This window comes from Indicator indicator, chromosome 1, assembly GCF_027791375.1.
Source record: "Indicator indicator isolate 239-I01 chromosome 1, UM_Iind_1.1, whole genome shotgun sequence".
Classification (NCBI taxonomy): domain Eukaryota; kingdom Metazoa; phylum Chordata; class Aves; order Piciformes; family Indicatoridae; genus Indicator; species Indicator indicator.
In genome coordinates this window covers 117,668,691-117,695,707 of record NC_072010.1, presented here as the reverse complement: position 1 = coordinate 117,695,707, position 27,017 = coordinate 117,668,691, and the positions used below count along the sequence as shown (strand labels likewise).

The window sequence follows — 27,017 nt, the reverse complement described above, 5'->3', positions numbered from 1 at the left end:
ATAAAATCACCCATGTTGAACAAAAGTAATGCAAAGAAATGTTTCCAGACAGATCACATCAACAGTAATATTTCATTCTTATGTTCTTAAAAAGCACACCTTAAAAATCTGAGACAACCATGTTTTTATTATTTAGTGCTACTAAGTAGAGTGTGCCACAGGACAATGATTTTTTTATAACCCACTCAATTCAGCCTTTTCAGCTGTAGAAATAAACCTGGAACAGCATTTCAGAGAAATGCAGAGACAGAAGCAACCATGAGATATATTGTGGAAACTGTTGTAAATAAAGGTAATGGTAGACTATTAAACAGAATCATTGAAAAATATCCAGTTCTTGCTAAAACTGCTGTCCAGAGCATATTCACTTCTAAATATATCATATATTAAATCTGGAGACATCTTTAGCCCTAAGAATTCTTTAGACTGTGCCTGCATCCTTTCTTTTTGGTGCCTCAAGCACGTGATGCAAAAGGTACAGAGCATACTAGGCACTACCTTAGTGAAAATCCCCAGCTCACCTTTGTTTATCTAAAATATATACCCACAATTTTGATGGATTTCTAGGCACGTAACATGTGGACAGCACATATGAAAGAATCTCCATATACTGAAATATAATCTCAGGAAAACGACTTCTCATTTGCACAAAGACCCAATTAAAATATATACATTTACAGCTCACCTACCTTCCTGAACAAATCCTTCTGGGATGATTTACATCTTCAGAGGAAGAACACAAACTCTGGGAGATGGGTAAATTTGTTTTATTTGTTTTGATTTCACAGCCTCTCCCCCCCCAATTTTGAGACCACAGCTATGGGACACAGATAGGAAAGGTATGACTAGAGGTTTATGAGACAGTTCTGCACATTACAGTAGTAAGAATACTTTTCAAGAAATACATAAGCATGGCTTGCTCACTCAAGAATATTCAAATGACATCAGCTGACTTCAATACCTCTACAACTTTTCCTAACACAACTAAAAATTCAATAGGACAATCTTTGAGAAAAGGGTACTGAATCCTTACCCCAAACGAAACAAAAAACTCGGGGGTCTTCAAAAAAGGCAGTGTCCTGTTCAAATACAAAAGTGAGAGTATATTTAACACCCCATGTTTTGTATTGTTTCTTGACTTGAAAAAGCCCTAAGTAAACCTGCTCTGACTTTGCAGCTAACCCTACTTTGTGCAGGAGGCTGGACTACAGGCCTTTTGAGCTTGTAATTCAACCTGAATCATCCTGTGAATGTTGGAAAATGAAGAGAGCCACCCATAAATGGGAAGCATTAGGTCTAAACAGAAGCTATACAAGAGATAGGAACCACTCCAAGGCAATACAATGTTTTTGCAATGGTTAACAGTAAGAAATAAAGAAGTGCTGAGCACTGAATGTCTTAAGACATATCTCTAAAATTTATCTGCACTCATTCTGAACATAGACATAGAATCATAGAATCAGTCTGGGTTGGAAGGGACCACAAGGATAATCTAGTTCCAACCCCCCTGCCATGGGCAGGGACACCTCACACTAGATCAGGCTGGCCAAAGCCTCATCCAGCCTGGCCTTAAACACCTCCAGGGATGGGGCCCCAACCACCTCCCTGGACAACCCATTCCTGGAACCTGCCTGTGTAAGTCAAAAGTACAAAAGGATATAACAGGAAAACAAAGAGGAGTTGATTCATTGGTTCAAGATCTATCTGCAAAAATGAAACACAGATGGCAAAGGGTAAAGGGTAAGAAGCTCCAACAGATGATACTCCATGTTAAGGGGATATAGCTGAGCACGCCTCAAGAAAGAAGCATGTGCATTTGGAAACCTCTGCTAGGAATACAGACCACCAAGATCTGGGTCTGAACAACAAACACCTCTTCTGGTACAGATGCCTGATACAAGGACTAAGGTGTATGCAGAGCAATTAATTAAAAAACAAGAAGGGAGTTAACACTCTTGGAAAGAAAGTGCACTTTAGTACAGTAAGTAAAACATGCGCACAATCCTTCAGCTTCCACTCCCTTCCCACAGGAAGCAGGATTTGAGAAGGGAAGTACTTCTTGTAGCTAATCAGCACTTACACCACTTTCAGAGAAGGCCAATAGAGATAGAGACAGCATGAGTTACCAAGAATTAGAAAAGAGAAGAAAATTGTTGACAATCAGAAGATCCCTGTAGAAGACATTCCAAGACAGAGGATAATTCTGGCTCAATAATATGTTGTGCCATGCATATCCGTAAGAGCTGCGTATTTATTGGAAAATATCATGAAGTGGTATTTCTTTTACCTCCCTGAAGAGTCTAAACTGTGTGGTCAGAGGCAATGAAGTTGGAAGAAAAAGTTTCAAAGTTCTGTTTGCACCCAATAGTTCTTGAAGAGCAAACATGTAACTAGCACAGAAAAGCCCCTTTCTTTGTGCATTTATTAAGGATAGCCTGGAACTCCTGGAAGAGCTTCAGTCCAAAGACAACCTCTTCTAACTGGAAAATAAATCTACATTAAAATTAAAGACATACCTAGAATTTCAAGACTTCCTACCTCTCAAGGCAAGCTGATAAAACCTGTCCAGGAGCTAACACTGAAGCTTCTTAGTTTTCTTTCAACATACTAGAATTGAACTTCACATTTTTCCGCATTACACTTCTCCTTGGAAGGAAAAGAGGCATCTTACACACCTCTGAAACAAAGGAAGAGACAACAATTGAAACTTCATGCTTCATGGAAACCATAACACGCTTTTGGTATTTTTTTGTTTTAGTACTGCAGATACTGAACACTGCTGACTATCACATGAATGTGCATCTAGAAAAAGAACAGGAACATGCTTTGTCCAGATCATTTCAGAGAGTACCTTAAACTTTCACTCAAAGGGAAAAAGCCTTCTACACGAGAGTCTAATTTGTCCACCTCTTTCCAAATTCTTACCATCTCTTGCTTTTCTAAATATGCTTAATACCAGAAATTCTGACCTGATCCGGAGCCATCAATATTTAGAGAAATATTCTCATCCATTTCACTGCAAACACCCTATTTTGATAATGCACTTGGCAAAGTCAGCCTTGGGAAACGAGTCTTGCCCTGGGTTAACACAGCCTACTCTCTCACAAGCTCCCCTCCCCCTGCACAGATAGGAGGGAAAGTAACACACAAAAAAAACCCTTTGGGTTGAGATAAGGAATTTAATGAGATAATATGATGCACAATTACTTTAGCCTACTTGCAGAAAAATGCAGGAAAAGCAGAAACAGCAGCAGAAGGCACCACTAAAAGGGTTCCCCCCAACCAAGCGTCCAGCAGCCAGCCCAGTGGAAAAGACCAACACCCCAAAAAGGGAAACCAGAAGCAGCAACCAGGACAGGAAGCCTTTCATGTCACAATCTGACCTTCAAGCCTCATGATACTTTGCTCCAGCCAGCACTTTTATTTTGAAGCTGGCACAACAGCAGCACGGTATTGAATACACAGCAGCAGATTCAACTCAACCCATGACAGCACTGGAAAAGTAAAAGGCCTATAATACAACTTCTGGGTTGACCCTTTGCCATGGCACTTCATCAGCTGTTGTTGGAGTGGTTAACTAGAAAGAACAGAATACATCCACCTAGATACTAAAAAACGGACTGAAATTTGATTTACAGGCCAAGCTTAGCAATTTATGGATATTCTTGAAATTAAGTTTCAGCTGGGTGCTATCTGAATTTCCCAGTGCTGAAATCCTTTATACTACTACTGCAGGAAACATCTAATTAATTTAGAATGGGAAGCATAATACCAAAGTAACATGATAATCTAGACTACTCAAATTAGAGGTAACTATACACTGCCTCTTGCAATCCTGGCAATGTTTCACATTACATACACGTTTGAAATGCTTTGATTATTCTAAAGCAAAAGTTTGGTTTTCACATGGAGGATCACAGAATGTTAATTCTGACATGAGGTTGGTTCGACCTGGCAGGAAGTTCATTAGGGCAGTGTATGGCTACTTCTAACTTGAGTAGTCTAGATTAATTAGATGTTTTCTCCAGTAGTAGTATAACGAGGCCCTGCAATCAGTATCTGTGACCCTTCACAATTTAATCAGCCTACAAGCAGCATGGAGCCTGGAATGATATTCTGCTGGTTTGGAGCTCCAAGTTTAGCTCTGGCTCCAAGTTAAATGACTGCTCCCAAGCAAGCATTTACAAATCATTTGATTGACTGTGTTGGGGCTAGATAACAGCACAGATGAGAAGCAAGTAGTTGTCTGGCCTACTTGCTCCACCCTTCTGGCCTGTTATAATTAGTGGTCATCACTAGCTTCTCTTTTAAAGTGGACTTAAAAAGAGAGAGACAGCAAGAACACAAGACATAACCAAGGTGCATAATATTAGAATCCCTCTCTCTACTCAAAAGAGATTTTATATATATAATTTGTATATAGATTAAAGTGTCACAAGGCAGAAAAAACAGCAGAACTACTGCCTTGTCTGTGCAAGCACCAATATTTCAAGCTGAGGAAAAGACTGAAAAACCATATTAGCTATTTCACATCTTGACAGAAACTCTCTTGCTCTTCTTCTCATTGCCCTGACGAAATGAAGAGCTTGTCAGAATGTCAGCTGTTCAGAGTCTCCAGACTTCAGGACAGGTAAAGCACAACTCACACTCAGATTTCATTTGGCAGCTAGTAATAGAAAGTCATAGCTAACAATATGACTACAGAGCAGGATCTCAATGCCAAAGATTTGATTTTGTTACAGTGTAAGACAGTGTTGACCTCAGCAGCCATGGAATACAAGACAAATACTTGCTTATCCATCTCAAGCAAAATCAGTCAGATTTGTGGAGCCCATCAACAAAAGTGAATACCGCATAAGCCAAGAGACTTTGTCACTGCTAAAATCACAAAACAGGTCAATAGGCAGGAAGGACTATTTGAACACAGCAGACCTAACTAGCACCAAAGCAAGCTAGATGTGAGAGCATGTTTGTGCACAGTCAAGGCATCTGAAGCAGGTCAAGGCATGCTGGATCTTTGGGAAAACAGTCTTTGAAGGATCACAGAAAACAGAGTAATTGAGAGGCTGGAAGGGACCTCTGCTCAATCCCTTTGCTCAAAACAAGGTCAGTTAGAGCAGGTTGCTCAGGGCCATGTCCAGCTGGCTTCTGACTGTCTCCAAGGATGGAGATTACTACAGTCTCTCTGGGCAACTCAATCATCCTTATGGAGAGAATGTTTTTCTTATGGAAATTCCTTTCTTTCAACTTATATTCATTTCCTCTTGACCTTTGACTGGACACCACAGAGAACAATAAGAATTTGTCTTTGTCTTCTTTATTCTCCCATTAGGTATTTGGATGCTTTGGTATTGCCTCCCCTCCTCCCCCACCACCAAACCTTCACTGATGCAAATTAAACAGTCTCAGCTCACCGAGCATTTGAGAGATGCTCTAGTCCCCTAATTATCTTTTTGGTCCTTTGCTGGACTCACTCCAGTATGTCTACATCTCGTAGTGGGGAGTCTAGAATGGTATCAGCACTCCAGATGCCTCTCACCAGAGTCAAGCAGAAGGAAAGGACCGTGCCCTTTGACCTGCTGACAACACTTTTCCTAACACAGCCCAAATATGTTGATTTTTTTTTTGCTGTAAGGATGTATTCCTGTTTCATATTTGGTTTGGTGTCCACTAAGAATGTCAAGTCCTTTGGCACAAAGCCTATTTCCAGCTGCTGGCCCCCAGACTGTACTGGTGCATGAGGGATTATTCCTCCCTTGGCATTTCCCTTTGTTGAACTCCAGTTTCCCACATACCAATTTCTACAAAAGTGACAACGTATCTCCGAGTGGTGGCACAGGCATCTAGTCATCAGCCACTCCTTCCACTTTGGCAACATCTGCAAACTTGCCAAGGGTACATGCTGTCCCATCATACAGATCATTAATGAAGTTGTTGAACAGTATTGGTGCTACTATCGACCACTACCTATGACCAGCCTTTAACTGTACTTCATGTTATTGACCACAATCCTCTGAACCCAGCTCATCCAGCTTGCAGTCCATCTCACTGCTCATTTATCTAGTCCCTATATTATCAATTTTAATGAAAACATTATGGAAGACAATGTTAAAAAAGCCTTACTAAAGTCAAGATAAACCACATCCTTCCTCATCCTCTGAGCCAGAACTACTACCTTCCAAATATTACAACTCAGATGTGCGTCTGAGAAGAAATCAGGATCAGAGTGATAAGGGTAAACAGCATATTTCTGTTGAAATCAGAGTTACAAATGAAGAAAACCTGAGGCAGACCTGCAGAACTAACTAATTTGAGATTCATGACTCTTAGAGCTAAGTATGTCCAAGAAAAGTCTTTCTCTGAAGAGGCATGAAGTATTTTATTGGTGTCTTCAAATTCTCATCCAACGTGCACGCAGCACATCAGATGCGAATTTGCTGATTGCAATAACAAGACCACAAACATATTACACAGTGAATGAGATAAAGAAGCAATTCCAAATTTTAAACATTCCTGCTCATCAGCTTTCTAGATAACTGGGTCGAAGGTCCTGGTATTGGTATGGTATTTGGGGAATTCTGTGTGCAATTCATTCTGTAACAACCAAAGTTCCCACAAGACTTTGTACATGTGCAAGTTAGCATCTGTGACAAACCACCATTTTAAGCCTGGTATTTAGTCTTTCTAAGAAACTAATGGCTCTTTAAAGTGTTCAGCAACTTTTCTCTCAATAATACACTTTTTCTCCCTGAATCTGCCAAGTGCTAAATGCTAAAATGCTGGGACCAAAGGCACTCAGTCTCCAAGGATTTCTGCATGGTGATGGAACAGTCATTCTCTTCACAGACAGACCATCTAATTTTAAACCATTCTAAAGTACTTATTTCTGCTTACAAACATAAGACAATCATTATATTTTACCAATGATATTTTATAAATATATTATTACACTACTTACATTAAAAACAAAAAAATAAAACTAAATCACAGCACCTCATACCCCTGCTGCTCACACTAGGACAGCAGCTAAAGAACAGAACTATAGTTTATTTCCCCATGCCTTTATTTTTCTTCTTTCATGTTATATTTTTCATTTCTACAGTGACACCAATTATTTTGTTAAAAGGTTTTTTCATGGAGCTGCTTTAGTAGGTATGCCAACGCTTCTTCGCACTTACAAAATTAAGTTGCTCTCTGTATCAATTAATATTTCTCAGGTAAACTGTATCAAAATCTGCCCACAAATATCTAACAATTAAGATACTAAATGGTGATTTTGAGTGTTCAGTTCTGTTCTAGTTGTAACTTTGGTCAAAATGGTCAATGGCTGGTCTTCATTCATAAACTAACATATTATGTATCATACTATGCATCTTCCTTTAACTCATTTCCCATCACTCTGAGGGGCATTGTTTTGGGTCACCTTCTAACACAAAAACCTTATTTGTACCTCCAAGTGTTTCCAAACTGAAAATAAAAGCTTCTGTAAGAAACAGCTCCATAGTCAAAAGCTGTAGAACTTTCCAGAAGTACTCTTCCAAGTGAATTAGTGCAAAGTAATTTGTGTTAATATGACCTATCCTTGAAGAATTTTCAATCTAAGGTGATTTTGTATTTGCATAGACTAAGATCATTGACACAATGTATTAAGATTCAGTCCTAGGTGCTGTACTCTCCAGCTAAAAGGATGTAACAAGCAGCTAAGAAAGTAAGTTTTCATATCTTTCTAGCTAGAGCTCTAAATGCTTGCCTCACTCTAGAATAGATTGTCTTCACCCTTCTTTACTCTCATGCTGGTCTATCATACATAGAGCTTCTTGTACTTGTATTTTCCATGACACTATTTAAATACTATCCTCCCAGAACTGAAGTCAACTAATAAATGGTCATAAAAAGCTTGGAAAGAAATCAAGCTATGCAAAAGCAGTTAGAATTGACCCCATTGTGTTACAGTATGTGCCCCTCCTGTTCACTGCAACACTGCTGTTGATTCTAAGCAGCATCTCAGTTTTGTTTCTTGTTTAAGCCTTGATTTTGTTTAAGAATTTTCTCCAGATGTAGCCTCCCACACAAGATATTATTTGCCCACATAAATATTTTTAGATACCGGCTTTAAAGCATTACTATTTCTGTTGTTCATGACCTCCCATCATTTTGTTTTATTTGTGAACTTTCATACTTTAAGTAGCCTTTTCTGCTATGAGGTAGGCTTGGGCATGATGACTTGTTCCATTATAGGGTCCTCTTAAAGGAGCAGGATTTCAAAAATGAACACTAAACACTTAACCTCTGTAATTCTAACCCTCTTGAATATGACAAAATCTAGTTGCAACATGACTCAAGAGATGTAGGCAGGTAGACAGTTTAGAAGCTAACATGCCAGTAGAGATGTTTTCAAGAGATGTGATTCAATTGGGGAGACTAAGGGACTGAGGAAATCACAATTTCACCACCGGAAGCACTTTCAGAAGCCTAAAGTATACACTTAAGAAAAATACTGTATATGTGGAAGAGTTTCTAAGCTCATCTTACAACAGCTCTTCTTCACCTTAACTAGGTGAAGCTTGATTAAAAAAAAAGCTGAAAAAAACTTGCACTGATTATATGCTTTTGCTAACTATATGTTAAACACTTGACACCAAAATTGATTTGTGGAGTCAACCTGGGTGTGGCAAGTATCTGTTTGTATTCATCTCTAATACACTGATCTTAGCCAGTTTAGGATGAGAAACAGCTGTCAAGGGGTGAGTCTAAGTTTACAGATAAGAAAGAAAAAACAGGTCAGAAGTTGTTTTAAAAATGTGTAAAATGTGTCTCAGCACTAACATAAAGAAGAATCTCTTGTACAAAGAAAAACTTGAGAAACTATAAGCACCATTTGAGAACAGAAGTTAGAAGAAACAAATGTTATGGTTGTTTCAGAAACAAAAGAAACAGCTTATGCTTACCAAATTATCAGTTTCTGGGTCTTCACAGAAAAAGGGTTTTCCTTCTTTCTCTTGCTTCCTTACAAAATTTTCAATATCTACATCAAAACTAGCAGAAGTTGTGCCTTCTGAGCCTTGTGTAGATTGTTCACATTTTTCAAATAATAGTGCTAACAGGGGAAATAGGGGGTGCCTAGAATAGAAGTTAGGATACATGAGTAAGTACTTCCACTTGTGTACACAACTGAAAAGTAAGACATCTAGCTCACATTAGGTGACAGTCACTTATATAAGAAACAAAGTAAGTCTTGGAAGACACTGAGTAACACCACTGGCTATAACAAAACACAGTGGAAGTTTATTTTTCAGTTTTTTTTTATTTTAGTTTGATTTACCACACAATGTAGAAGTAAGTAAACAGTAAAACATGTATACTTAAATAGAAAAGAACAATCACAAGCTGAAAAGCTATTTAATTCACTGTAACTGAATGGCAAGAGATAACATTAATACAGTGCATTAGAAATAAGGAATGGGATGTACAAATAGGAAGAATGAAGTCTTAAATCATGAAAAAACAATGGATAAAATTCATTATTTTTCAATGTGGGCCTTATTCATACATCACAGATAACGTTATAGAAGTGAGAAAAAAAATCCCATCTGTAGTCAGAGGCCTCCTATGAAATCATGCTCAGAGCAGATGATTTTCCTAGTCTAAGTCTGTAAATGAGCAGATATATCTTTCTGCTTCAGGTTTTTGGTTTGGTTGTTATTTTGGGGTTTTTTGGTTTTTTTTTTTTTTGGGGGGTGGTGGTTTGTTTTTTGTTGTTCTTTTGTTTTTGGTTTTGTTTTAGGGTTTCTTTGCATATGTTTTGTTTGTTTGTTTGGGTTTTTTTTTTTAGTTGGTTTTGGTTTCGTTTGGTCTTTTTACTTGCAAACTTGCAAACTGGTAATAATTGTATCTTTATAAAGCACCTGAAGTGAAAGAACACATAACCTCATCAAGACCTGCTTAGCACAGCTCTTAACACTGGAAAATCTCAAATTAGCGTGTTTATACATCAACATTTAATCCAGTTTGAGCTAATTATTAGGCAATAATACATCAACAGTTAATCCAGTTTGAGCTAATTACTGGGCAATACATTGTTATCCCTAAATAAAAAGGAGTAAAGATCAACCTAATTACAATAAAATCTTGTATTAAAGATAAAAACTATAGTAGAACAGTGACCATAGTTCAGCAGTCTGAATAGCTTTCTAAATTTCACTTTTGCTTTAAAGGCAGCCATCTAGACCATCTTTTAAAACTGCTGAAACTGAAGAATCCCACAATAAAGGGAAGGTTTTTTGCCTTGGCTGAAGAATCAGTCTTCTGATCATCTAGACTCACAGAAGACTGACAACGACGCTCACCTGATCTCATTCTTCCCCTGCAAACTCCTGAGACAGTCAAGAGATTATCTGATTTTACGATATTTGTTATTATTAATAAAAAAAAACCCAACCAAACCAAAGCCCTTTATTCTTTACCCTTCAAAAGACAAAACACAAGCCCATTACTACCTGTAAATGGCCTGCTTGTCTGCATCCATTGGAGTTTGAGATTCTACAGGGGCAGGACTCACCCCTTCCGCATCAGTTTCAGAGCAGTTGGGATCTTGTTCAGTTTTTAACTCTGTTACAACTTGCATCTGTAGAAAAAGAATAAGTTATAAGTAAATCTGCATGCCTGATGTAAAATAAGTGTACTGTTTTCTAAGGAAATAGCAATGCAAAGGGCTACTAAATTGCCAGAAGGTTCGTATGACTTGGCATTAACCCAAAAGGGCATAGCAGCAACAAACCTCTTTTAATCCTTGACACTTTTTGAAGGCTAGTGTAAAGGTCACTTCAAGTTTCAACTCAGCTTCAAAATGAGAACTAGTAACTTGTAAAAGCACTTTGTCTCTGAAGTAACTATTTTTAGAATAAGCTAGCAAAAAATAGGATTTTTTTTTTCCTCAAAAAAAAAATGTATGGGGATGCCTGTATAAAATACCTTTAGGATGAAAACAGAAACAAAAGTTTCTGTTTGTAGACATTTTCTTTTCTGTACATTATATGGAGATACTGAAAAAGAGATCCTGAAGTCTTTCTAGTCCATAATGTGCACATTTTCTTACAAAGAACTGAAATATTCTGCATCCCTCCAATCTTTCAATTATGAGGAGCAGAACTTACCCTGATTACATAAATTTACATATTGTAATAACAAATTATTTTAGAAATATCCAGCTACCAGAGAAGAGAGCAGTAACTGCTTCTACAAATCCACTTAAGAGGCAGTTACACAATCTGCCACAAATAGAAAAACAACATAGAGCCACAGGCTTCTACTGAGCACCTCCAAAATTGCACTAGAGCCTGCTAATGTCCTTGAGGTGCTTTGAAGGTGTTCAAAGTGGTTTTCCCTTCACCTCCAGCTAAGTACCCTTTCAGAGTAAAAGGTCTTCAAGGAACTTGTCCTCTGAAAGTCATAGTTTCTGCCTCTCAACCCAATCGCATTGCTTTTCTCCACTTCAAGCACTAGTAACATCTGTACAAAGAAAAGAAACCACTGCAGTCATCTTTTTTGTACTTCAACCCTACTAAGTTTTATCTTGGGTAGAGGAGAGACACAGGCAGACAGAATGGACACCTGCAGAAAGGAAGCATGTAGAATTCAATCCTCTGCCATCTTTTCCTGTGAGATGTATGCAACACATCACTCACAGGAACCCTCCAAAAAGAGAGCTGGTCTCAAGAAGTTATTAGAGAACCTGGCTATGACAGTGTTTATAGTATTTCCACACAACAAAAAGAATTTATACTATGCCTAACAAGACAACCGAGAGAATCAAAAGGTTTGTGCTTTATTATGTTAGGGCCAAGCCACCTCCTAGCAAAACCAGAAACTGAGAAAATGCCTGTCTGTCCTACATAACAGAGCAGAATGCCTTGCAAAAAGCTTCCACAGCCAGCACACATGACTTTTAAGCCAGAATGCTTATAAAAAAAAAAAAAAAAAAAAGGCAATTAATGAACTAATTTCTTAGCTAATGACAAGAAGGAGGAGCAAAATAAAAACAGGCGACTCATACGAGTGATTAAAAATGTTTAGCCACACATCTGCAGAGTCTGAAGGGAGAGAGCATATTCAGTTAAGGTTCTATATCACTAGAAGGATGAAATAGCTCACTTAAAATTGCAAGCTGTTTTCTCTGGGGCCCTTCAAAACTACAAAAGCAGAAGGCATCCACATTTACCTGTCTGTCATGGTCATTTAATGCTTAAAACACAAAACAAACAAAGAAAATCTCCTAATTTCTTCTTCATAAACCCGCATTATTACTTTCATTAACATGTCACAGCATAGAAAGGATTTGCTGGAGGAATAAAGATGTAAGGTAGGTGAGAGGGGAGAGAGAAATCACAATAAAACAGAAGAACCAAGCAACAACAAAAACCAGTAATCCCAGATTGCATTCAGATAAACATCGTTTTGTAAGAGATGTGAAATTTTGCAGTTTTTCTTCTGACTGCTCGCCACTGTTGCCATCTGCTGACAGAAGTAGTTGTATTTACTGCTTAGGGGTGCATAGTCATGTAAAAATTGGTCTTCAGAGCACAGGCCACTGCATGACTTGTCTCCAAGTTAACAGTATTTTAATTTATCAACCAAACTGTTGCAATATACAGCCTGCTGTACAAAAAAGAAACGTCACGACCAGACACACCTGAGTATGTTGCATTACTCTAGCCATTTGTTAACTGAAGCATGAAACTGGAAGCCTACAGACAAGCTCTCTCACTAGCAATTTTAATCAATAATCTCATTGAAACTAATTTAAGACTATGAATTTCAGCCTGCAGCATCAATACATAAATTTAAGTGTAGTCAAAGTAGCATGTAATTCTAGAGAACTAAAATTGTCCTTCACTTGCTCAAGATCAACAAGTTTATGTCTACGACAATGTCACCTATCCATCGGAACTGAAGACACAGAACACCACCAAAATTTCAAATACACGTTAAGGATGCCCATTTGACTTTCCTAAAAATAGAAACATTAGAGTCCACAAACAATCTACAGTAGATTTGGAAGAAAATTCTTTATCTAACCATTCTTCCAGAAGTGAAGCAAAACCACACAAGAATTAGCCAAGCCATTAGTAAGCACCCAACTATTAAAGAATAGCAGCTTATCACAAGATCTTGTTTTACAAACAAAGGCCAAAGCAGGCTTCTTTTCTCTTGCTAACTATGCTAGTTCATAGAGAAACTAAAACACACCTACCTGTTGTCCATCTTGATAGTTGTCTATACTCAATGTCTGTGTTGCCATCATGGTTAATAAAACACAAGTTTACTTCAAATCATCATAAGCATGAACAAATATTCTTAAAAAAAAAACAAAAGTCAGTTACAAAAGTGACCATTTCAAATTCAGTTTGAAAAGATGAAAGATTTATGCATGCCTCCCCCCAAAAAAAATCAGTGGGTTTATTGACAATGATAGTCACATGCATCTTCTCTCCAATGAACAAAAAACAACCACACAAACCACCCCAAAATCCACAACAAGCCCAAATCAATAAACCCAAAAAAACCCACAACATAAAATGCAAGTGGTTTCATTGGTAGAGTTCATTGTGTAGTTTTATATTTTAACTAAAATTTTTAATGAGGTTGAGATTCTTTTACCTTCACAATCTTCAAGTACACTTAATCATTGCACTACTTAACTAACTTACCCTAATGTAGAAACAAGCAAAGATTTGTTTCTGTGTCTTAAAGCCAACAACACATCGAGCATTATTGTAACTGAAATAATAATGCTCTACAACCAATGAACTAAATGTACAAAGTGTTAAGGAATATCTTCTTAAGAGTATGAATTTCATATCCTGAAATTAATTTTAGAAACCAGCCTCAAATCACTTCTGACATCAGTAATCTACCAACCAAATCATTTAAGGCTCAACTAAGAACAGAACAGTATCGAACGCCTTTTAAACAACTGGAGCATGTGATTATGTAGTTCCTGAAGTGACACAGGAATTCAGAGGTCTCATTTTCAGAGACATTTGATACTTTGGGAAATAATTTTAATAGGATTTATAGATTTCCTTGTGTTATGCATGTTGTTCCTTCTAAGCATGAACTGGAGTTTGGTGCCCTGATGAGCTAAACTTTCTTTTTAAGTTAGTCATCTAGTAACTAAACCCAATAAAATATTTAGCATAGCACCACAACAGAGTTCATACATGCCAGATTAGCAGGCATTACAACTGCAATGGCATAACTCCTTGAACTATAACCATTAAACATTACCATAAGATTTTCCAAATATTTTCAAATCTTTCCTTCAACATTGCATACTACTACAATATATGACCATATTGAAGAGCAATTTTTACCTTCTGGATTATTTCCTCCTACAGATTATAACAGCCTCAAAGTAAATGTTTTATTTAGGAAACACAGGACAAATGTCAAGATTCCCTTAACACCTTCAGGCACAGAGACAATCCTAACTCCTCAGAAGGCAGATCTCAAGCCTTACTTTGCATCAGCTTCTACTAAAAGAGTGATTCTATCATAAGCACTCCTGCCATTTCTTTTCACTTCTAGAAAAGCTTTAAAGACCAAGGAAGTTCACCAAGATGACATAAGCATGGCTTCCTTAAACCAGGTTATTGACTTTCAGGTTCTCAGGCTGAAATGGAGCTGTTACTGTTCGGAGTCTATGCTATTTTATGCAGACAAAAGCATCTTGGGAACCACACATATGAGCAGACCGAGCAAATCTTGATTCTGCATGTGCTTGCAGAGCTGAAAAGGTTTCTATCTATTGACAACATGTACATATCATCTTAAGCAGCTTGTGGAATACAAGCTAAAAGCTAGGCTACTGTTTGGGAACTCCTATGATAAAGTACGTTTTTCTTAAGAATACAGTCTGCAGATGAAATGAGTAAAGACTGCATTTAGAGATTTTTCTGACAGCTTTAAAGAAAATATTTTCTAGGCCTAGTTTGCCTATCTGTTTTAATAGAACATCAGCATCTTTTTCTTCAAACAGCAAAAATACTACTGATTTCTCCACCAAAGTAAAGGAAATAACATAAATGAACTCACTCTCAGAAGTACTTTTTCTTTTTTGGTGATTATGAGTTACATTACATTTAAATTAACATTTGCCACAATAGCAAAGTGAGGCATCTTTCAAAATACTTCAAGAGGACACATTCTAAAACATCAGCCTAGTAAGTGTTTGCCTTATGTTTAAACATTTATTTTCTTTCAGAAAATGGTAGCTTACAACTGGGGCAGTAGTGTCTTTCTGTACTTATAGAGTGAGTGGGCACATGCAAAATGCTGCTTTACTTCCTTCTCAAAAGGCACACATTTAATTTCTGACTGTAATATCCAGAGCACAGACTACTCTCAAAATAGAATTATAACTGAACAGCTTGACAGAGTAAGCATTATTTGGTGACTGTTTTAGAAGCTGAAGAAGTTCGTCACAAAATGCTGTTAAAAAAATTGTTTGGCTGTGGAAAAAAGATGAATTTCTTGGTCAGAAATGAGGAAATAAGGGGTAAAAAGTCACAGAAGAGGAAGAATATCTTAAGAGTTAGCAAGGATGTGAGATCATACTAATGACACAAAGAACAACATGGAGAGTGAAGAAACAAAGATAACCCTGGTAAACTGGTGAAGACAATAAAGAATTTCTGGAGAACTGGACAAGCTGGACCAACCCTTCCTTCCAGATTTCCATAAGGAAGAGACATTCCACATTGGGAAATCCCTCAGGCCGCACAAAGGAAGAAAGAGCTGCAAAGCTTTGAGCTAGATCCATAGATTTCAAGAAGGACTTTTGCCCTATTCTCTCCCAGGGGACCAGCTGGAAAGGATTCTACAGTGCTTCCCATCTGACTTATAATTACAGTAGAAGATTAGGCAAGATAGGAACTGATGAGATTTAGTGAAGACAACTACTGCAAATCAAGGAAGAACAAATTGAGCTAATCACATGCTGAAATTGAAGCAATTAACTAAGGAATTACTGTGGTTCGCTAAAGAGAAATATCTCCTCATTATCCAGTAGCAGTAAGAAGTAAACTACGTTAAACTTCAAGAAAAATAACTGAAATGGTATTTACACATTTGGCTTTTACAACCTAATTTAGAATACAGCATCCAGTTCTAGCTAGCAGACACGCAGCCTAAGCAGATGTTCATTCTGCAAACAACGATGCTAGATGAAGCTGGTATCGCTCCCAGATGTTTATCACTGCCACCCTGCCAGAGCTAATTACTTCCACAGCTCTACCACTGAGCTCTCAGAACATGTGAATTATTTCTGATCCTTTTTACATGAAGTCAGCTAGGCTAGTTCAACTCACTGTTAAAGGTGGCTATGATATAAACCAGCTGACTTTGTCTGAAGCAAATTGCTGTGCACTCATACAACCCCTGCTCTTGGCTGACCTATTAGTGTGGTAATTTCTGGCTCTTGTGTGGTGATTACCAACTCACAGCAGGACCATCTTTAACCAGAACAGCTATACCAAATACTATACGGCCTAAGAGCCTAAGAACATATGACTTCTGGGCAACCTAGCTTTAAAAACACCAATTATTCTTTGTTAATAAAAATAAAACTGAGTAAAAGGAAAACTGCACATTTGTGTCATATTCAAAGAGTAACAAATAACAAAAATAAGCAGAGGCTTGAGACAGCCAGCCACTCGTTTCATGTTTCAGAATTCTATTGTTCTTGTTTTATTTATTTTGAAGGCAAAGTGTGAGAAAAACCCAAGGAAGTTTTTAAGATGACGCATAAATTGCCTTCAGTATCTCCATTGATATCTGTGGTGAAAGGGGACTCTGTGTTCTGAAAAACAGAAAGAAATTCCAGCCTAGCCTTTAGCAAAAAGAAGTATGAAACTCACATAGAGTAGAAAAGAAGCTAAATTAAGAGGAGTAATCATAATTAGAAGTATGGAGACTTTGTGCAAGTTAAGGAGTATCTAAGAACAGATTAAAAGTGAGATGAAACATACACAAAGTGATCACTTAACATACATCACTCCTCACCTGCTCTACTTACTCCTTCACAAGTAAGAGCAAAGGGACCACCCAGTAATATTAACATAAGGTGCAAGTAAACTGTTGGAGTTCAGTAATATCATTTTTAACATACACAAACTACAACAGATGTTTATAAGAGATATAAATAGTTATGCTTCAAGGCATAAACTAACCACTAACTGTCTTAGGGTTGTGAAGAAACTACCCAACAGTCTTGTTAACAGCTAAGTGCTCCTTCTCATTTTCCCCATACACATTCCTTTGAAGTTCTTCAGAGAGAAATGGAGGACAGACAGTCTCAGCATGGCTGTTTGTTCATTCTTATTGACCTTTAGTCCTGACTCTTGCTCTGTAGCATACATCCTTATATTCAAATAAAAAGTCAAACAAAAAAATCAAAATGGCAAGCCCAACTGACATATGATAATCATCTAGAATTGGCTTTTCAACAAAATACATAGGTATTTGCTTCCAAGGGACAGTGCTTTCTAAGGGAGACAAAAATACTGGCCATGAGAAAGCTGCTCACCCCTTTCCATCAATGGGTTGAAGATGACATGATCGTGTTCCAGCAGAGTTATCCCACTGACGTATAAATGTAGAGGACAGCAACCTAAAGAACAACAGAAATGTTCATGAAACAACAAAACAGAATGTACTTTCTAAGACTGAATATGATTAAAGAAAATATTTTGGTTTATTTTGTGGTTCCCTCCCCAGTTTTAACTAAACTGACAGGATTTTGCACATTTTGCAAATAATTTTTTGTTGCATTTGTAATACTCTCTAACACACCCATTATCCTATGCTATTATTCGAACTTTTCCTCATCTTATTCCTTTAACTATCAATATTCCTTTGTCTTTGTTGACACTTTTAACAGAAGGCCACATTTCAAATGCTAACTTGCTTACTGTTCAACTATTTCACTTTTTGACTAAGTGCCTGTCTGGTTAGACTAGACAAGATACATGCCCAGAATAAAACTATGAAATGCAAATAGGAATAACTCATCAGTGTTCTAAAAATTTGACATGAAACCAAGAAAGGTGAAAGTCTTTTTAAAATTTACATCTTCCTCATAATCATGCTTTGATTTTACCATGGAATGCATTCTAATCATGGCTATGATCAAGTAATCTACTACATGGTAAAACTTAAGACTATAGGAAGGGGTTCAAACCATTGTTAGGATCATGTATTCTGTGAAGATGGGTTCTGCTACAGGATTACTTGGCAATTTTTAAAAGCTTTCAAAAAAACACCACTTAAAATTACTTTAATTATATTTAATAGCATCTGTTTGATCTATTAAAGCTACTTTTAAAAAAGTATTAACAAGTGTGAAAGCAAAGCAGCAAAGACTGTGAAAATGTATTTAGAAAATACAACTGCTGAAAAGCATTTTTAAAGCCTGCTAAACTATCTCAAGGGAAGTTCCAGACACTGATGTTGCACAAAGACCACCTGAAATGATACAATGGCTAAACACACATTTGAGATCTCGATCAGATTGTCTCTGTTTCTCATAAAGTTCTTATATTCCTGGTTTTGCCAACTAGCTATCTCTGAAAGAGCAGGGAAGATACTCTGAAGAGTTGCAAGATATTTAAACTTCACCCATTGGTTACAGATTAAATAAATACTGAGCTAGAAAGAGCTTCAATCCAAAGTGATCTACCTGGTCTTGAAGTCGCATGGGACAAATGACGTCAACTTCTTAAGAATCACAACTTCTTAACACTTTCTCTTAAATTGTCAAAGAGCTATGTCCCAAAACCATGAGTTTTTCTCATTTTTGAACTACCTTCATTTTGCAAGTGTACCCTCTTACTCCTATATTTTTTTTTGCACACCATTTATCTTCTGTAATTTTGGTAGTAATTTTTACCCACCACTGACTGGGCTATTTTCAAATAGAGGATTTCTCACTATTCATAGCATCTTCCAAATGCAGATCACTGACAGATAAATTGGATCAATTATTCCTTGACTCTGCTCAGACATAAAGAGGGACTATTTCCTCATTGCAAATCTGAAAAACCTGCTCCCTTCATTCATTAACAACTGCAGCAAGAAGTGATTGTGGCATTGCTGCTAGACCTGGCCAGTCAAAAACACTTAGTGTATGAAGAAGTAGTCCTTGCCTGCAAAGCCATCAGTTGAAACTCTGGAAATAGTCAAGTTTCTATACAGTGTATGAGAGATCAAAGGCAGAAAGAAAGATGTACTGCAAAAAAATGCAGGCCCAGTGAAAGATACTGCAGAGGAAAAGCTTTAGCTTAGAAGGAGCCAGGGGACATGGCGGTCATATTGCCTTCTTGCAAGAGACACCTGACAGCAATTAAGACTAGAGCCTACACTAAAACTTCTACCAGGCAAGAAAACAAGAAAGATCTGAGCTTGCATGTTATATTCTCTCACACATCTCAGTGTGGGCAGGAACAGGGAGGAAATAGACCTATTAAAGGACGGGGAAAACACCAAGACACTGTGGAGCCTGAACTTGGAATTGCTACTGCCAATTTGTTTCTTCCTTTTATTCCTCTTGCAGACAAGCTATAAAGTCAGGTATTTTCTTTATTATAATAACATAATGATGAAACCAAAAGCAAGGGCAACTTGCTTTGTCACTTAAAGTACATCACGATTAAAGTTTTTACTACAAAGTAAAACATGACCTTGTTCATTCAAGCATAGAATTCCCTTTTCAGTCTTCTCTCATTTTGCACTTCAGCTACTAAGAAACAAGACCTATGCATACATTCAGGCATACAAATATAATAGGCATTAAGATATGTTTCTATTTTTATAGATTCAAACAATAATAATAATGAACCAATATGTACAGTATATATGACAAGATGCCATCAGGGATTCATTCTACCTCTCAGTAAAATTAAGACAAACAAATCGGTGTGAAGTAAATGTACACAAGTTTATTAAAACTGTGCTCAGTAAAAACATGTTCCTCATTCAACAGCAAGGTGTCTTCCATTTCCTCTATCTTATGCACTCATAAAGCATAGTCATTATTTAGAATATTATACTTTTACAAAGATGGTGTTCCTGTTCAGGAATACAGTACCACCCTCAAGGAGCTGTACCATACAGATGCAGCTAAATAGTTCTTACACAACAGCTATGCCTGTCAATTTCCTTGGAAGACAAGCCCTAAAAAGTCACAAAACCAATCTTCAGCTACAGTAAAATAAGATTTACTTTGTTTCACTTTTTTCCCTTTATTGTTTGGTGGTGCAATAAAGTTATTTATATATTAATCTTGATGAATATGAGATCACATAAAAAAACGTATTATACTTTAAGTAAATTGAAATCTACCACTGAAGTTAAATTTCTTCAGAAATATGCTACAAGCTACCATCATCCTTTCTTTGCCTGGAGAATTTTCAGCATATATACCATGTAACACTGACTTTATCCAGCAACACCTCTCCAACACTATACATACTGCCTTGTTGGCCCATTAACCTTTCATAGAATCTTGTTTTCCCATCACCCCATCTTAGAATTCAACAAGCCAAACTATTTATAACACAAACTATCTTCCAAGCATCATCACACAATGTCATGAAGCAAACCAACCAAACCATTTCAAGAAAAGATTTGCATTCCTTTAGTAATTAATTGTGCAAACTCTGCTTTCAGTATTCTAAATGAATTCTGTAAATTCTCCTATTTGCAGGTATCAAATATGAAAAAGGTGTTATAAAAACATGCCAATTTACAAGCTAACATTACCTATGCAGTAACTGATAAAATGGTTATTAAAGACTTGTAAGGCAATACAAATTCCTCAAGGCACAACTAAAGTCAAATTAAGAGCATATGGGTCTTGTGAAGAACTTCATCTCCTTAATTCTTCATGCATCCTTTTTGTTTACACCAGTATATTTCTTGGGAAGCATGCATAACCATGGTTCATGTGATCATCAATTTACCACAGTGTTTCTTAAAAAGATGAGAAATCCTATCCAGTCTAGTCCTGAAATAATGTCACCTCAGTATGCTAGGTATCCTGTCTCCAGGTACTCTTGGCACTGCAGAAGGAAATCCTCAGGTTGCTCTTCCACCTTCTGCAAAATGAAAAACTCATTCTTCTAACTATTAAAAGCATCTCAGTTTCCCCTACCCGTTTCACACTGTAATTTGACTCTGCTTTATTAGCTTCACAAAGTAATTGTAAGGAACTAAGGAGATTAAACAGAAATTTTGGGAAAAGGAAAACAAAACTTGGGGGAAAAAAAAACACCTTTAACTGCTCCAAGACTCCCAAGGGATTACAATATGAGGAGCAAAACCATTTCCCATCACTCCCTCTTCCATCCCTAATATTCACATAGTAAATGAAGATTCCCGTATTTTTAACACTGCAAACTCAAGGACTTACGGTTCTTGCTTCTGAATCCTAGCAATCTTCAATACATCTACTTGTTACAGGACAGTATTTACCCAATATGCTGTCGTTGTAATATTTTAGACCCAAAATCAAGAAGGCAACATATTATCTGCCTTGCTGCCATCGTGGTAAGAGGACTGCATTAGAAAGACTACCAAAATGCCCTTACATACCAGAGGACATGTACCAGCAATTCTACAGCTGGAACTGATTCTGGTAAAAATTTCCTACTTAATAACATTTAATTACTTTTTCAAAAACAATTGCAGAGAGGGAACTCCACCCTTCATATTCCCCCACATGAATAAACAACAAGTTTGCATATGTGCTAGACAAAACTCAGCTCCTTTGCCATTGAAGCCTTTGGACTATCCACACAAGCAGGGAGTGAAATCTTTTGCTTCTAGAGACACACATTTTTTCATATTCTTCCAGGCAAATTAAACCAAAGCAACAGGAAATCCTATTTTAATCATTACTTGTATCAGCAGCCAATAAACTATGACTGAAATTAATCTTGTTTTGTATTTATACTTTGTGGTTTCATAGAGAAGATGCAGAATAACCACCAGTCTCACTATGCCTTTATTGCTATTGAATATGGTACAGTGTTAGCAAGCAGTTTATGTAAGTATATGTAAGTTTTCCAGCATTTATTATAAAACCATTAAAGTTTCTAATGATTCTTTCTATGAAAGACTGAATTCCTAATGTTACTAAAGCATAGCTGAAGGAAGAGTCTTAACTATTAAATGCATTTAAAATGGACTTCAGCTGTTCAATGCATACGAAAATCCCCTCTACACCTTTTTGGCATTTAAACACTTCATCAAGATTAAGATGTTCCATTGTCAATTGTTTCTATGTCTTTTACAGCTCCAGAAATAACTCTGTCAACGAACCACACATTAACTTAGACTAACCGAACAAACTAAAGCAACACAAAATCTTGGTCATGCAACCCTTCATCAAATCAGGTTCCAGTTGGTTAGTAACTTCTCCAGAATATTCCCTCTTTGGATTCTAGTATTTGGTCAAACATAAACAACTTTGTTTTGCTACTAGTTTCTTTTCAAATAATGATTTAATAGAAATTCTTCCTTTCCTGCTCCACTTAGTCCACAGCTCTTTAGTAACAGTGAACTAGAAGCAATCAATTCAACTATTTTTTGTGAGGAAGACGTGCCACATTCTAGCCACTTCTGTTCCTGCTGCTAAGTCTTTGTGCTCCCTTACTTTTCTATCAATTTTCTCTCTGGTCTTCAGCCAGGTACTGCCCTTCTCCATTGTTCTCTCCAGAACAATGTATGGATTGTCCTCTTTCTCACCTCTTGTCCCCTCCACTTCTGATCATTTGTAATTTTACTAGTACCATCCTTTTCAGGTTCCAGGCCTACTGCATTTCCACCAAGCTTCAATCTCTCTCCCCCACCTCTTCCCAAATGCCAGTCTTCATCCCTCCACAAGTAAGACTGCTGCCTAGGCATTCTGGGGTTGGAGGAGAAGCATAGAGAAAGACTATTTAGGATTAAACTTACCCATCACCTACTCCTGTGGGGTGCACCATGCTTAACTACTTGGTCCAGAAGATGACTGCACAGTCAGGTGACATGCAAGGACCAACAGACAGAAGATACTCATGTTACATGGAATATTCAGATAATTTACCTAATAAATATTTGCCAAGTAACATGCATGAACCAGTTTCTCAAGAGCTTATAATTTGTTGAAGTTTCCCAAGGAAGAGTCATATGCTCTGTGTGAATCCTTACATTCTCTTCCCCTCTCATCTCTCCAATGATGAATTCCAGAACTCTGGTGTTGTAATACTCTTAAATTAGCTAAACTAGAGTTCCACCTCCCTTTAAATGAACATATTTCCTTTCTCTAAGTAATTTTCAAAATCTTCAGTCATTTTAGCTTAAAGTTTTCAGAATATACCCTGACTGAACACATTCATTATGGCAAATTTCAGCATGACTACAAAATAACACTATTGAAAGCAACATCTTGAAGTAAAAAAAAATATAATCAGGTAAACTAACTCCTGGCACTGTTACTATCTCGGCTCAGAACACACAAAAATGGGCTAGAACATGTTACTAAGCAATGATAGACTGAGCTGGAAGTTCAAGTTTTTCACTTATAAAAACATACAACATGGCATGTTTTCATTCCCCTACTCTCTAGGCATGTTAAACATGTATTAAGCCCCAATTTCTGTTCTACAATTGCCTCTATTTCTTTTTAATATAAAAGACTTGGACATTATTTTTCAGTAATAAGTATTATAATAACCTTTTCCCTTTGTTTTGTTTGCTATGCCATTAGGAAAAAAAGCTGAGAAGGATGTGAAGTATAACCGTATTTCCTAACTTCCTCTGTCCTCAAGAAAAAACAGACAATTCCAGAAGCTCATAAACAAAATATAATTTAAAATTTAGTGACTTTAAAAAAAAAAAAAAGGATCTTTCTTTCAGTACACCACAATATTCTACATTTTTGCCTGAATTTGCTGTCAGCTGCATAAGAGGCCCCACAGGTATAGCAGGGTAAGGGACAGTACACATTGACCACCGTCAGTTAGCTCCCATTTTCAAAAAATACCTTTTTTTTTACTGCCTGAATACTTAAGTAGCCTTTCTTTTTAACAGCAAATACCTCTTCTATACTCATATGTAGAAAAAAAAGAACATCATGACTGGAATGACTGCTATATCAATAACAAATAAGCATGTTCATATAAAGGATGATACACAAGTATGTGACAACCAGACCTAAATTTTATTTCTACTTCTCGCATCGTCTTCCTTTTTCCCCTTCAGTACCATACACAATTTGATACGCCCACGCTGCTGGCAGGGGAACCAAGCTGTTGCCCTTTACCAAGTTTATAAAAGCATGTCAGTGCTGTTAACAACAACGATTGGTGTTTCCAGATTCGCAGTGGTATTATTTTCTACCCCGCCCTCAATTTTGTTTCATCGTAACTATGTTCCACAGTTAAGACTCAAAACAATCTTATGGAACAAAGTAAAGAACCTGCCGACAAATGTGAACACTCCAGCATTCAGCTGTCTTGGGGAGAGTTATACTAGCCCAAATATAATACTTCAGTAGTATCTGGTACCAAGTAGGTAAAGGAAAGAACTCTATCAGCAGCATTCTTCCTTGCTCTTGGAAGAACAGTAAGTCATTTTATATTTTGTACAGAATTAAGTAGTGGTAAAATACCTCCCCCACCGCAAGACTTGATATTTGTAAGCTTGATGATCTTTTAACAATTGAAACTGAAGCAATTAGCTGCTGCAAGGGAGAAATAACACTTTTGAATGTTAAGTTTCACACACACACACAAAAAAATTCAGTCTTACTTACACCAAAATGAAAATATTAGTCTGCTTTAAGCTTTTGCACGTGCCACTTTTGCAGAAGTAAATTTGGCTCCTAGACCACTACATAATATCCTAAAATACAATTTGGACTACATCTCCCTTCGTTTGGGACATTAACAGAGGCATTAGAACAAGCAGTTCTATCATCACAGCAGTGGTGCTGAGGATCATTCACCCTTGGCGATTAGTACAAGGCTTAATAACAGCAAAAGAGTTTCTCTTTTCCGGGAAATTGAACTGCTCCTAAGCACTTCTAAACTTGCCGTGGTAGCAATCAGAATTATGATGACTTTATTACAGCACTGTTTTTACACTACAGGGAAAAGCACGAGGAAAATACAGCTTCTAGAAGACATACTCATTTTATAAGACTGAAGTGTTTAGAACAAGTGTGTATTTCTTTCAGTCTAAACTCCTTTCTGCTGCATTAATAGAAGACTGCAAGGACTTGGTTTTAAAGCGTTATTTTTACACTCAAAAAATAATCTGAATCTTTAAAATTGCATCTTGATTGAGTACAAATCAAGGCTGTAAGTTTAGTATTAGACTAACATTTTACATTCTGAAGTGGAATTTCCAAACAAAATAAATCCCCAACCAACAATAACAACAGTAACACAGAGAAAGTTTCAATTCTCAAGTTTTTCTATTAGCACATAGTAACAAAATTAATTACAGTCCAGCAAAGCACATTAACTACACAATAGCAAGACCCACTTCAGATATAACACAGGTATTAGTACTCAATTTATGTAGAGGATACACAGACACAGATTAAAGAAAAAGCACGCCCCAGAATCGATCAGGAAATCCATGAGAATAAACTGAATCAAAGTCTCAGTGCAGTGCAGTAGCAGTTCACTGCCTATCTTTACCCTGCGAATGAAGTTAAATGGAGCTATGCATTTCACGACTTAACCAAAGCTTAAGAAAACAGTGAAACCTACTCTGAAGTTTTCTGTGAATACTTCATAAAATGACAAGAAAATCAAAAGACAACAAGAAAACACGTTAAAACGGTAATATTTGACAATAAAAAAATAATAAGAAATACACTTCATAAAATAAACTCAAGGTAGAACACAGGGTAAAAATAATGTTAACTTATTTTGGATAGTTTAAAAAAACCCAAACCTGCATACTAAGATGTGTGAAACTGCTTCTTCAGACTAAATGCAAAAATTTTCAGGTTTCTCCCTCACAAGTTTTTGACAAATACAGTAATTATCTGTGGCTACACAGAGACTCACAAAAATGATAATTCTGCAATTTTGTTTTACAGAGCTACTTAGAAAATGCATTTGCTGTTGCTTGATACTCTACCAATGACACGGTCTGGAAATACAGAGAAAGATTTCTTCTAAAATCACACCAGCTTGTTTCCTGGTTCAGTACAATCCATAAAACTTGTACATACAGCTAACAAGGACTAACCAGGACCCTAAATTCTTAAACAAGGCTTCAGTGCTTATCCAGCTGCTGAGGCTGAATCACTTTAACTACACATAACTAAAAGGATATAACTCCACAGCACAAGCAGGCTGTAAACAGTTTATATTCCATAGAGGAAAGGGAACAACCTGTAAGTGTATTTATGGTATGGAGAATAGTGAGTAACATAAATTTCTTAAGCTATAGTTGTTACAGTTCCCCTAATCAAGCAATCTACTTTGGTGAAACTCTGCAGAGGATGCTCTAGAATAAAATTATGAATAGCATTATGAATGAACTGTAAGTGCATGTTTTTGTAAATACTATGAATTAATTCTTTAGCTTTTTTAACAAATAGATGACACATTTTGCATACAATGATCCTGCTATCCTCCAAAGGATGCTGGCTGAAGTGTTTTCCAAAATCGCAGACCAGAACATATTGTCCATCTCCATATTCCTGTGGTTTGTTTAATGGCATGCATGCTTTCTATTCCAAATAGGGGTAGGGACGAAAAAAACCACCAAACAACTGCATGTTGCCTAGATAGCTCTTAATTGTGTGTGACAAACAAACAAAAAAACTCTTCATTGTATGGCATAAAAAAATAATTTCTAAGGGCCTAATACCTGATCCAGTCTCCTTTTCCCTCTCAAAACCATGTTAGTAATTTACTTAGATGTAACTGACAAAAAGGTGTCACAAACTGCAGCAG

At 36.9% G+C, this 27,017-nt stretch overlaps 1 protein-coding gene across 2 annotated transcripts in view; it reads right to left on the bottom strand.

The window, feature by feature from the left end:
• The window catches only part of PKNOX1 (PBX/knotted 1 homeobox 1), a 43,024-nt gene that overhangs the window by 14,489 nt on the left and 1,518 nt on the right, over nucleotides 1–27,017 (bottom strand). The window contains exons 1-5 of one of the 2 annotated variants that reach the window (XM_054390502.1): nucleotides 21,077–21,114; nucleotides 17,585–17,668; nucleotides 13,250–13,352; nucleotides 10,497–10,624; nucleotides 8,949–9,120 (exon numbers count right to left, since the gene is read on the bottom strand). In XM_054390502.1, the coding sequence (XP_054246477.1) occupies nucleotides 8,949–9,120; nucleotides 10,497–10,624; nucleotides 13,250–13,300 (351 nt within the window). In that variant the 5' untranslated portion in view covers nucleotides 13,301–13,352; nucleotides 17,585–17,668; nucleotides 21,077–21,114. Of the gene's footprint in view, nucleotides 1–8,948; nucleotides 9,121–10,496; nucleotides 10,625–13,249; nucleotides 13,353–17,584; nucleotides 17,669–21,076; nucleotides 21,115–27,017 lie in introns of those variants that run through there. The other variant, XM_054390494.1, reaches the window with a different exon arrangement.